This window comes from Elaeis guineensis, chromosome 15, assembly GCF_000442705.2.
Source record: "Elaeis guineensis isolate ETL-2024a chromosome 15, EG11, whole genome shotgun sequence".
NCBI lineage: Eukaryota > Viridiplantae > Streptophyta > Magnoliopsida > Arecales > Arecaceae > Elaeis > Elaeis guineensis.
In genome coordinates, this window is record NC_026007.2 from 67,937,406 (window position 1) to 67,950,541 (window position 13,136).

The window sequence follows — 13,136 nt, forward strand, 5'->3', positions numbered from 1 at the left end:
CATGGAATCAACCATGTCCATGTTCAATCAAGGACATGTGTCCTTAGCCAGAAGCAATAGATCCTTCTTTCATCTACACCCAGCATGGCTCCTTCCAGGCTCTGAAGAGGCATCCGCTCACTTTGTAGCACCACATGGAATTGACCATGTTCGATCAAAGACATGTGTCCTCAGCCAGACTCAATAGATCTCTCTTTCATCTACACCCAGCATTGCTATCTCTTGGAATATCAGGAAAAGAGGACCCAGGTCGACTTTCATTAACAAGGCTAGACATCAAACGGTTGCTTGTTCAAGAAAGCTGCTCCCTTCTAATCTCTTGGCAAGTTATCGTCCAACCTTTAACGAGCTTGCATCTTTGCTTCATTTCTATTTTTTTGAGTGCAAAGCCATGTCTTGTTTAATATATCAATGGTGACCTCCTTCTCTGAGGCTTTTGTAATGTCTTCTACTTGGGTTTTACCCTTGCACACTTTTGCCAGCGGCATTGCAAACTTCACGACGTCAATATCCTCGCCATTAATTATTTTGCATGCTTTGATATTGGAATCTGTCACGTGGCGCGATCTGGTTGGGACTTTAGATGAGGATTTGTTAGGGCGCTTGGAGCCAAACTCGGCAAGCCCACCATTCCCGGACCAAGATCCACCCGGCAGAAGTGCTTCTAAAATTCCTCTCCTTCATCCTCTCTCCTCGTTCCTCGCACACCCTGTCCTCAAAACCTTCTCTCTCTTCTCCTCGCAGCGTTTTATTTGTTTTGTTCTCTCTCCTCTTTGACTTTTTTTAAGCTTTTACCCTTCTTGGATTTTCCTCATTATTTTTTTTGCCTCTCTTTTTGTTGGCCTTTCTGGGATCATGGGGCGTGTTAAGCTCCAGATAAAGAGAATAGAGAACAACACCAATCGCCAGGTGACCTTCTCCAAGCGTCGCAATGGGCTCATCAAGAAAGCCTACGAGCTCTCGGTTCTTTGTGACATTGATATCGCCCTCATCATGTTCTCTCCCTCCGGGAGGCTCAGCCATTTCTCCGGCCGACGGAGGTGGGATCCGTCTTACCACCTTAATTCTCTTCTGGATTGCCAACATTTCCCCCATGAAGAATCAATACCATAATAAAAGAAAATAATTTCATTTTTTTTTTCTTGGAATTTGATGGTCTCAAAAGCTTTTGTAATTTTTCGCATTTTATTTCTCTTTTTGCAGGATCGAGGATGTGCTTGCTCGGTACATAAGTCTCCCGGAGCATGATAGGGGAGGGTGCGTTTTATAATTTCCTGTTATCAAATTAATAACTTTTTAAGAGATATTGTTAATTAACGTTGTATGTTTTGTTTGGAAATTTTTAGTTAATCATGTAAATTTGATTGATATTTTTTTCTCTTTCTTGTTTGTTATGGGTGCAGAGTTATCCAAAATCGAGATGTAAGAAGCTTCAATCTTCTCTGGATTCCCCTCTGTTTTTTTCTAAGGAAATTTAAACATGTTTGCGATGAGAGTGGCTGGTTTTTATTAAAAAATTTTGAATGCATTCTTGCAGTATTTGATCCGAACGTTAAAAATGCTCAAGTGTGAGAGCGACATGGCTGCAGAATTAGTCAAGTATGTAATATTTTCAGTTATACCAAAAACAAAACATGGTTTCTTTTGCATGCATATTGGTCTATCTGGTCATTCTAACAAGTGTGTTTGGGCTTTTGTCCCTTCCCTCAAATGATGCTCTGAATCAGTCCTGGGGCAGTGAACTCCCAGGTGGAGGTATACAACCTCTTGTTCTCCTATAGTCTCCTGTTGAATACATGTGTAATATAGCCTCATCTCCTTCTATTGAATATATGATTCTTAATTCTATTTGATCTTGCATGTAGGAACTTCAACAAGAGATTCACCGGTTTCAGCATCAGTTGCAGCTCTCTGAAGAACGCCTGAGGTAGCAACCCCAAATATGACATTTATTACATGGTTATGAATTCTGAGCTCATATAACTTATGCATGTATGTATGTCATGACTTTGTGAATTATGACAGAGTTATAACACCTTCTTTTTTTTCTTTTTTCGTTGTTGTAATCTGAGCAGATTTTTTGAGCCAGACCCCCTCAGCATCACTTCTATGGATGAGCTTGAATCATGTGAGAAATTTCTCATGGAGGCCTTAAGGCGGTGGCAGAGAGAAAGGTAGGTCCATATATATATACATACACACACATATATACATAAAACATACATATATACATTGATGTATACATACATATATGCATGTATGTGTATATGTATACATATGTTTGTGTGCACATGACATACAAATAAGTTGAAGAAATTAAAAAGTGTTATACATTATAGTCTTTCATTTACGATTAACTTTCCTTTAACCAACCTCCTTTGATGCGAGAAGAATCAAAATGCTGCAAAATGAAACAATCAGTCTTTCATTTCCCTTTTTGCTTCCTAATTTGTTAAACTTCATCAGCTCACATTGCCACATCTATTAACAGAAAAGTGTCATGTAACCAAAATATAATGTCCTGGTAATTTTCCTGAAAAACTTTGTCAGGAAAATCACCCATTTTCAAATATTCAAAATAGATTATTACTATATATATTCACGCACATATACACACATACATACATACATATACACAAACATACACACACACACACACACACACACACACACACCACGCATACAAGTAGATATCTTCTAAAAGTAAGTGTAATAAGTGTCACACATCAAGGTAGGATACGGTTGATGGTTATGCTTCTTAAGCAATTACCAAGTGTTATATTCTATTTGACTTGGTTTTATTTCTTTCATTGTAGAAGTATTTGCTGAGTAACCATCTGCCCTCGTACGACCCTTCAACATCCAGCATGCAGGTACATAATGTAAAGTATCACACATAACAGCAAATAAATTTTGAAACAACCCTTGTTTGACACGTACCCAATGACGTATTCGTTCGCCCTGTGCTGCATTCATTACGTGTCATGCGGCCATTCGCTTTAAAGGCAGAGATGTTATTCCATTGACGGTAAAACCTTTATGACTCGCAGATGTACCTGCAGTCGCAACAAGAACCGATGCCCAATGCGTTCGGGAGCGAGGTGGTCCAGTGGGTCCCAGGAACAACACCCAATCCTGGTCATCCGATCTTCATCGGTTCCGACCCTCTCATGTCCCTCAGGTACATCCTACCGGCCCCTTCCCTTCTCTTAAATCGCCGATTTTTTCGGATTTAATGGGCTGGATTCGTTCGGCGTGCGGTCAGGGATCCCGGCATCTACGGGCCAATCTCTTCGGGCGCGGGCCTACCGGTGGACACGCGCCTGGGGAGCTGCCACATCAGCAATCAGAACGATACGTGGCATCAAGCATACACATCAACTGAGCTCCTTTCGGCCCTCATCCCATCTGCCCCTTTCCCTCTCATCCAGGTATAATCCCATCAGACGATCAAGATGGGCTAATAATTCATCACATTTGAAAATTGCACCCTCGCATGAGGTAATTACACTTTGATCATCATTGCTCATAAGATTTACATTATTATGTCTTATGATATGCTAGCATCCGATGGCACCAACGGATTTGTCTCCGATGGTGCCCCCGGCTGAGCAAGCGAAGGCCCAAGCAAGTTGCCCACACATGCCAGGAGACGAGCATGGTACATGTGCTACAACATATGAAAACAATCCATCATCGGTGAATGTAGGTTGATTTCATCTATCCGATGAGTAAACCCACAATTGTTCATCAACCCCTTTCATAGTTCGAGTGAGCCATTGGGAGATTGGTATATGTTGTGTATTAGGGAGAGAGCTTTGGAAGGGTCACTTGGAGTTCTCTCTTGACAAGATCTGTATTTAGGGAAATGAATTATGAAAGGTGGAGAAGAGGGATTGGGTATAAAAGAACATGGAGGTTGTAATTTATGAAAGTTGTAATAACCCTATTTGGCTGCTTCACTTGGTGGTTAAATTTGGTTCATCCACTTTACTTATTCTGTTCATTTGAAAAGTGTTATGCGATTTTAAATGGAAAAATAGATAGCTACGATTTTAATGTATAGTTAGCCATGTTAGATTATTAATAATTTTTTTTCATGAGTGAATGATTACTCAAATTATTTTGTAAAGTAAAAGATGTATTTAGCCAACTAGCAATAATTGGTCGTTCGCTCTATTAATACTCTTCTTTTATGTGGTTGTGGATGAATGTTTGCCTCTCCTATTTTTTTGGTTGTTGTTGATGAATGTTTGCCTTGCTTCAATTGCTACTACCATTATGTGTTGTTGAGCATCTAAGTAGCCATTTTGCAAGATATGCCTCGTTGGCGAGCATGGTGGCAGTGGATCCCACTTTATGCTCATAAATATTCCAATACAAATTACTCGGGAGACTTAACTTACTTCTGCCTAAGTTTTGGAAGGCCATTTAAAGTGATATAAAGAGTTTTCAAAATTTGGGGCTTCCTTGGCCTCCCCGGCTTCTATTTAGCTTTGCCCTAGAAAAAGCAAAGGATTAGGGTCTAGGGCTGACATTGGATTGGATACAAATCAAATGTTAGTATAATAGGATGCAAAAATTATATCTATATCTGTTTTAAACAAATATGGATATATACATGCATATTGGATATGAAAGTATAGATATAAAAATAGATATTAGCGATTTATTAATTTATGATTATAAAATCAAAAAAATTACTAAATGAAAGGTAAATCAAATTAATAGCATATGAATACAACATTGATTTTTCTTAAAAGTTCATATATACTATATAAAATTAAATAAAATTATAAATAAAATCGAATATTTGGATATAGATCAAATGGTTATCTATTCGTATCTGTATCCATTTTTGAATGACGGATATGGATGTAGATACACATATTAGTTAATATTGCTACATCTCTCCGATGAGTTCGATGTGTTAAGGTAGTTAGAATCGACTGCCTTGCTGGAGTAGGGCAAGTACTAGTATAGACTTCGATCATCTACAAAGAAAATCTGCTCATATCGAAGAAGGAGATGGTGGGTTCTCCGATAGGAGACCTCTAATGCTTAGGTTAGAGAGTGTCGAAGAGAAGAATAGTGAAGAAAGATAATAAGTGTATTGAGAGTGTGTCGAGAATCCTCCATTTTTTTATTTTTTTTTTAATAAAAAATTTGTTAGGCCGTTAGCAGTCTTTCTGACTGGAGTAATGGGTTGTTGGCAGGTGTCAGCAATTGGTTATGGTTGTCTGCAATTGGTTACAAAGCCAGTTATCCACGTATGGATAGCAGCACTATTATAACTAAATATCAACTCATCATCATCTCCGCGCGAGTAGTTTTCCGTTGTTCTCAACTGTAGCATAGTTCATAAAACGTAGTATAACTAGTAAAAAAAAGGACGGAGATAAGATGAGATCGGCCGAAAGTTGATGATGCAAACTTCATCCAAGGTCCGACCTTATGTGGTCCACATCATAATGTCAAGTGTCTGCTATATCTTCAATGGTTGGACACATCAGTAGATAGATCAAATTTATTCAAAAGTTAAATATTCAAATCTCTATCCATATCCAGATAGATTTGGATATGAAAATATGTTGAACGGATGTTATCCTGCACGGTTGGGTCACCTGTTCAGGTGGAATCCAGGTTGCTGAGAGATTGCGTTCATGTATCTAGCGTTTGCTAGATTGGCTCGAAAGATGGAAGTACGAAGCAGAGATGGCCAATGAATTTATTTGGTTCTCTTCCTCGTGCGTGGTAGATATAAAAAGGGGTAAATAATTCTCACGGTCACATCTCTATTGTTCTTATTCTGATTTTTGGTGCTATGTCTTCTCTGTTTATGTTACTTTTCTTCTTCCGATGGAGCGCGGCCTGAGACCTGCAACACTTAGGTGGCACAAGCAACAGCCGCTGGAAAACATAGGGTACATAACGTTGCTCTACCGACTCTTGGCAGTAAAGCTTTGATCTATGGAAACAGCTCCTTGAGGTGATCTATAAGCAATTGCAACTATGCTGGAGTCGTGAGACATAGCAATAGCCTCAACTAAACCTTGTCATAAATATTTCCGGGCCACTTGTGTTAGTACCATCATATGAAGATCCTATATTAAGGTCATATGATATATGCTTCAAACGAGGTCATCTAACTTGAGGATTGTTTGACCTAGATTGGATCAGATATATATTTTGTTGGATGTTGCTAGTACCTAAGCAAACAAGATCACCATTAAGGAGATGTTTAGTTCGCAACTGGAATCAAAATTGAAATGAAAATCAGAATGGATTGAAATTAGAATTGGAATGATCGTAAAAAATTATTCATTCATATTGAAAAATGTTTGATATATATACATCGGATACAAATCATTAATCATAAAATTAAGTAATTAAATAAGAAAGCTTATCCAATTTTTCTAAACAAATTATTGACCTAATGAATCCTAATAAATTACAGCCATATATACACAAGATCATAAATAGACAAGATTTGATATTTGAAATTTATAATTTGAAATTTGAAATATCACAATATAGTCGAAGATGATGATGTTTCCTACGTACACATATCAAATATCACAATATATTGTGATATTTTAAATTTTAAATATCAAATCTTGTCTATTTATGATCTTATGTTTTTTTTGGCTGTAACTTATTAGGATTGATTGGGTCAACAATTTGTTTAGAAAAATTAGATTAGCTTCCTTATTCAATTACTTGATTTTAGGATTGATGGTTTGTATCTTATGTATATATATCAAACATCTTGTACATATTTTTCAATATGAATGAAAAAGCTTTTACAATATTATTTTTTTAGAATTGAGATACAAATTAAAATAAAAATTTGAATCTTTAGACAAAAGTAGAGATTAAGTTTTAGATAAATTAGATTATTCTCATTTCATCTTGAAATCGGAATGGGAATGAAATTTCTCCTAACCAAACCGTCGGAGTCACCCATATCCATTCCGATTCGAGACTCTAATTTTCTCCAACCAAATACCCCTAAGCTCAAGAGAGTGTGGGCATTGACTGAGAAACTAACTCCACTAATTATGTTTTAGTAACCTAAAAGTCTCACTCAAAAGGTCATTCAACTGGTTTATCGGGATCATGAAGTGTGCCACATATAATGAAGCCAAGGAAACCTAAAACTCACCTAAAGTGATTTTGAGTAAGGTTTTTGAGGATTTGTGTTCTTCCTGTCACTTAGAATATGATAATACTCATACTATACTCACGGTAAGTTCATATTATTCTCATGATTATTAATTATTTAGAAAGTATAGAGAGGTTGCTTGCAATTCTTTGTTTGTTGGCTGGTTTTCTAACGAGTTTATCAAAAAAGCTGGGAATATAGAGTTCAAACCAGCATTCTCTGCGATCTAGGCACCACTCCACCTGACATCCAAAACCAAGACGTAAAAATAACATGAAAAAGAGAATCTCGTATTATAATGGCTACAGATGTTAATTTTGAGTCCCCAGCTATTTTGCTTAAAGAAAAAAAAAAAATATATTCACGGTCCCTAAACTAAATCAGATTTTTTAAATGATCTCTAAACTATAAAAATCAAAATTTGAGTCCTCAAAGTTTCTGAATCATTTTAATATTACCTCCGAGTAGATTTCGAATATTTTTTTCATCAAAAATCTAATGTAGCAAAATTCGATGCAGATATGGCAAAATCCGATACAGACGTGATAAAAAATAAAATTTTATTATTATTTTTAAATTTTTTAGTTTTTCTTCTTTTTTTACTCGCGCACAAATCGCAAAGCAATCAAAAAAAAAAATGAAGAAGACTTCTTTGTGTCCCCTCCTTCCTCCCGACCGATCCCTCCCGCCGCACCCCGCCCGTCCCACCGCACCCCCTCTGATCGCACCCCCGCTCGCCTCGGCATCGGTGGGTTGTGCGCTGGTGCCCCCTGGCCCCGCTCCACCCCCACGTTCCCCTACGGTTCCACTCTCCGGCGCACCCCCCCCACCCCGTCACTGTCAGTGGATTCTATGCCCCCCCCACCCAGCCACCAGCTCAACAGGGTGGGAGGCTTAATGCGACGGAATAGGGAAGCTTAGACGATCACTTGGCTTTTGTGTTGGATATTTTTTTTTTTATTATTTTTTTATTTTCAAAAATCTATGGAAGGAAAGCATCTAAGAGAGGTCGGAGGAGAAGGCCGACGTCGGTGACAATGGGGAGGAGTACGACTCCGCAGAATGGAAGGAGGTAATGGCGAGGAGAGCAGGGATGGACAGGAGGGGGTGGGGAAAGGAGATGCACGGCGAGGGGGCAAGAGCCGGGGGCTTTTTGCCGATTGGAGATGTTGGCAGCGGGAAGGGCGCTCGACGGGAGGCGAGGGAGGAGAAAGGGGGCGCGGTGGAGGGCGAGGGGTGGCCGATCTAGAGGCAGGACAGGGTATGGCGCACAACCCACCAGCGTCGGAGCGACGGGGGTGCACTAGGGTGGGACAGAAGCCCTGGGCATCGGAGAGGGGGGCCGGAGGGGCGGGTCGGTGGGGGGTGCGCAGGTGGCGAGCCAATGAAGGGGCGAAACAGAGAGAAGAAAAAGAAAAAAAAATCAAAAATAATAATAAAATATTATTTTTTATCATGTTTGCATCGGATTTTGCCACATCAGCATTAAATTTTGCCACATCAGATTTCTGATGAGAGAAAATGGCCGGAATCTATCGTGGGGATAACATTAAAATGATTGAAAAGTTCGAAGACTAAAATTTAAATTTTTGTAGTTTAAGAACTATTTAAAAAAAATTGATTTAGTTTAGGAACTATCAACATAATTTATTTAAGAAAAAAAAAGAGATACTAATTTTGCTCTTAGCCATAAAATTAGTACAACTATTTTATGGACAGAAGCAAAACGAATTGCAACATGTCTAGGTATTCCACGACGACCCAAATTTCTTAATTCCCATGCGAGGCAAAAGCTTATGTGAACCAAGCCGGGTAAAGTCTAAATTGTCTCATTCGAGCTTGACCTTTTTTCATGGGTGTAGTTAATAATATTATGGTGTGGTAATTATTGTAATGTGGAGTAGGCCAACAGGAGTTTTTTCAAATGCAACATGGTGAATGAGGGATGACACAGAGTTAGGTGGCACAGTATAAAGCTGTATTTTTTTTCTGTAGAAAGTACAAATCTATACTTTCAACCATGTATCTCTTGCAGTACATGGGTATAGTACAAGATATCAAGTAACCACCAGGTTCAGTATAAATGAAGTCCAATGTTGTACCAAAAACAGGTGCTATAGAATTAGAAGAGATGGTCGCCTAGAGAAGTGTTCATCATGGATGGAAGAAGCCTGGACGGTAGGAAATCTCTCTCCCCCTCCCTCGCTGGACTGGGATTTGATCAGAGTATCATCACTGACCATATATCCTAGATCAGAATATTTTCATTTTTTAGGAATTATATATGGAGGATTTCGAATGTTATCGACCCTCATGCTTTCTTCTTTTTCGATCATTTTCTTGGTTGCTTCAATAGGACCTGAGGTACCAGCAATCATTTCGTTATATATAATGATTTCAGAAGAAATATCCAGATCAAATACTTGAGGTAACACCCCCCATGTTTTGAATCTAGAACTTGGGCTCTAGCTCAATTACACACCTTCATGCTTCTTTCATAAGCTCCTCTGTCAACCTTTCTAAAGTTACCTTCCCAAAGAGCAATGGACCAGAAAAATCATATAATCATAGCTCAAGCCTTCTCTTTGCTGATAAGACCATATGTTTACAATGCCAGCAAATGATATTTCTGTTCCTATCAACTGAAAAATTTATTATCGAAAATATGACTGTACCTAAAGTAACTTGATCTGGACTGGTTGTAAGGCTACATTGTGGATGTAGTAACCTCTCTCTTATTTTTTTCAGAGAAAGGGAAGGGGTAGCCACCTTCACTTGAGGTTCAAAGTTGGATGGTCCACATAAACTTATTAGAATTTTTTCTAGCTATAGGCTGCCACTGATTGGATTTTTCCATTGCAAAAAACAGGTTGGATGGTAGACCGATAATGCCTAATTAATTTAATGTGATTCATACAGCCTTAGGGGCTAGGTCCATCGATCTTGGTAATTACCTTAAGTGTGATTTGAAAGGTGTGAGCCTATGTTAAAGATAGGGCTGGTTTATAAGAGGGTCCAAAATTAAAATTAACCCTAGGACTAGGTTTCCCCCTCTATCCCAAATACCATGGTCTATATAAGTGACCATTGGTGGTGATTTGCTCCATCAAGAGAAACAATACAGAAATTGAGGAGGAAGATAAAATTCATAGTCTAGATGCATGTATCATCATGCGTTTCCCTAACTATCGTTTGGTTTCTTTCTTTCTGTTTGTGGTTGCAGGCTATCTTAGATTTTATCAAAGACAAGGATGAATATAGTAAGTTCTTCTACATGTTTGTATAAATTTTTGATGTTCTATGTTTCGATATTGTATTGTTCGAGGAAAGATAAGGAAAATAGATAATGCTAGATTTCATTATAATTCTCGGATAAGAGAACAACCACATGTTCCTTTTAACAACGGTTAAACTTCAGAAAAGAGAGAACCCACATGGCATATGAAAGCTAGATGGTCATACAAAGCAACCATGTATATTGTGTATTCAGGAGTGATACTTCATGGAACCAAACACCATCATCTTTCTATCATCACATCCCAAGGGATTATCCAATGTCTAATAGTATCCAAGGGACAAAATAAGATAAAGAGAAAAGCAAAGAAATATATATGACATCCAAATTTAAAAATGATAATAATAGTAGTAGTAGTAATAGCGATAAAACCCTCAAGGCTTTAGATTTTGGAATCACCACAGCCCATGATGGCTGTGGGCAGCTTCCCAAGCTTGTCCACACCCTCTTCAAAAACAACCCCATACCCATGAAGAAATGTGACTCAATGTGACAGTGGAAAGCCCACACTCCAGGGTTATTGGCTTGGAACCTCAGAGCCGTCCAGCCATAGGGGTGCAGTGGCACCGTGTTCTTCATAATTGGGTCCACCAAATTGTACCTCTTTGGATCGGTCTCTGGATCAAACTTCCCCCTTCCATAGCCCAACACCCAGAAGTCATGTCCATGCAGATGCCATGGGTGCGTCTGGTGTTATTTTGCATCATGTTTGCATTCTGTAAGATCACATCCACCGTTGAATTGAACACCAACTGATAGATCGAAGTGCTTGCCGTTGCATTTTGATTCTTCTGGACCTCATAAATATTGTAATTCTTGTAGTCATAAGTCTCTGGTGCTGGTTTTTGATCGAAAGCATGGAGCATTCTCTTCTCGAGTGCGATGAGGTATGGTGTAGGGAGTAAATGCAAGGAGACATTATTGACAGCCCACTTAACATAGCCATCAATGAAATTTTGGGTGTTCAGCAATATGATCATGCGATCGGAGGACATCAGAGGAGGTTGGATGTAATCAGGATGCGATCGGATGGCGACACTTTGATTGAATCTGTACATGGTGTCATTCCAAAGTGGACCAGTTGGCGGGATGGTTGGAGGGAGCCTTCTAGGATGGTTTGGGTAGTAGTTGAGAATGGCAATGCCAGTAGTGGTGTTCGGTTTCCGGCTAACAACATTGACAGCAGCCCAGTAGTTACGGGAGGGGTCTTGGTCAGCCTTTAAAAGCACAGAATAGGTCTCACCTGAGTAGATATTTAAGTTCTTCACTACAAAGGCTTCACATAGTAACCATCCGCTTCAACAACTGTCAAATTGTGTCCCTGGCATGATCATAACAGCAATAGTAGCATTAGTTAAGGATCATTATTTTCGTTATTATCGCAGCTCTATACACCACAGTCTTGTTCTATATAATTATAGTTTGATATCAGTGCATATTCTTTCTTATCAGATGTTGACAGTATTGAAAAGATTAGCCTATAGCACTTCTATGTTTATATTCAAATAACGTGGTTTGAATAAGGGATTCTTTTTTTTTTTAAAAAAAATATTGATGATTTTACCTCAACTTCAAAATTTAGAGTTGAAAGAGAGGCGATGCTTGCGATCCGAAGACGATATGTTTTGCCAGGGATGACTGTTAACACATAAGGCGAACACTCGGGATTGGTTGCATTGCAAACCCCGCTTCCTATCTTGGAGCAGTCGAATTTTCCCCTTCCATTGATCAAAAGTGACTGAAAGATCAAGAAGATCCCACTTAGTGCAACCTTCAGAGGGGTCTAAGAAAGTACCATTACATTCTTTTGTTCTGAATTGTTGAAACACAAGACATTGGAACGCAGAAGCTTCCTATAAAATAGAAGACTTCTTTGCTCCAAAAGGAAGGGGAACACAGAAGTTGCCATATATACCTGAGGCTCTCCAACCCAAGCGAAGGGTTTTGAGCCCAGGCCAACAGCCTGTTCATAGGTGCTCTGGTGCCACCAGTCATTAAGGATAATGCTCCGGTCATAATCATAGATGAACGGCTCGACAACACCAGTAGGGGGCGAAACTTGAATAAGACCGTAGAGTCCAGCGGACCTTTGCAGCTGATAGTGTGCATGGTACATGTAAGTCCCGGGCTGGGATTTCAGCAAAAGATAGATGGGTTAGTTTCTATTGAATTTTCGTTTCATTATCTGTGCTGAAGTGTGTTTTTCTATTGAATTTTAGTTCCAACTCTACAAACTTACTCGATCAACAACAAATCTGTAAGTAAAGGTATCTCGAGGCACAATCGGACACTGTGTCACACCCTCTGCGCCATCAAACCATGGAGTGCCAATCTATGAAAGAAAGCAATAATTATTATAGCAATAGAAATGTTGGGTAATTTCCATTCCTATCTCTAGAGGGCTACGAGTTGGAGGAAGATCAAAAAAAAATAATAATAATAACTAATAAATTTTATCCTGCTTCTAGTTAGAATTAAAATAAAAAGTTAAAAAATCAATGTTATATTTTCTAATATTTGATATCCACAATGCTATGATGTGGTGCTTCCACTGTTAGGAAAGCTAGAGAGAGAGAGATTATTGGTTGGACCAAATCCACCAGCTTAGCAGTGGATCAGTCCAACCATAAACCAACATGCATCTACGGAAAGCAAGATAAGAAGCAAAAAAGAGAA

At 38.8% G+C, this 13,136-nt stretch overlaps 1 protein-coding gene and 1 pseudogene across 1 annotated transcript; one reads left to right on the top strand and one right to left on the bottom strand.

The window, feature by feature from the left end:
• The first annotated feature begins 784 nt into the window (after window positions 1-784).
• Window positions 785-4,014, top strand: LOC105058517 (agamous-like MADS-box protein AGL66). Its single transcript, XM_073249108.1, has 12 exons — window positions 785-1,040; window positions 1,204-1,257; window positions 1,404-1,422; window positions 1,538-1,599; window positions 1,728-1,755; window positions 1,866-1,927; window positions 2,076-2,174; window positions 2,492-2,495; window positions 2,817-2,873; window positions 3,051-3,181; window positions 3,266-3,431; window positions 3,565-4,014. The coding sequence occupies exons 1-12, from the start codon at window positions 856-858 to the stop codon at window positions 3,712-3,714; spliced, it is 1,017 nt and encodes a 338-aa protein (XP_073105209.1). The 5' UTR covers window positions 785-855; the 3' UTR covers window positions 3,715-4,014.
• A 6,667-nt stretch (window positions 4,015-10,681) lies between these two features.
• On the bottom strand, window positions 10,682-12,846 carry LOC105058518 (L-ascorbate oxidase-like; annotated as a pseudogene).
• Window positions 12,847-13,136: the final 290 nt, after the last annotated feature.

Coding starts and splice junctions, on each gene's coding strand:
- LOC105058517 (XM_073249108.1), top strand. CDS start 856: ATGGGGCGTGTTAAGCTCCAGATAAAGAGAATAGAGAACAACACCAAT. Junction 1,600..1,727: donor ATGGCTGCAGAATTAGTCAA/GTATGTAATATT, acceptor GCTCTGAATCAG/TCCTGGGGCAGTGAACTCCC. Junction 3,432..3,564: donor CCCCTTTCCCTCTCATCCAG/GTATAATCCCAT, acceptor ATGATATGCTAG/CATCCGATGGCACCAACGGA.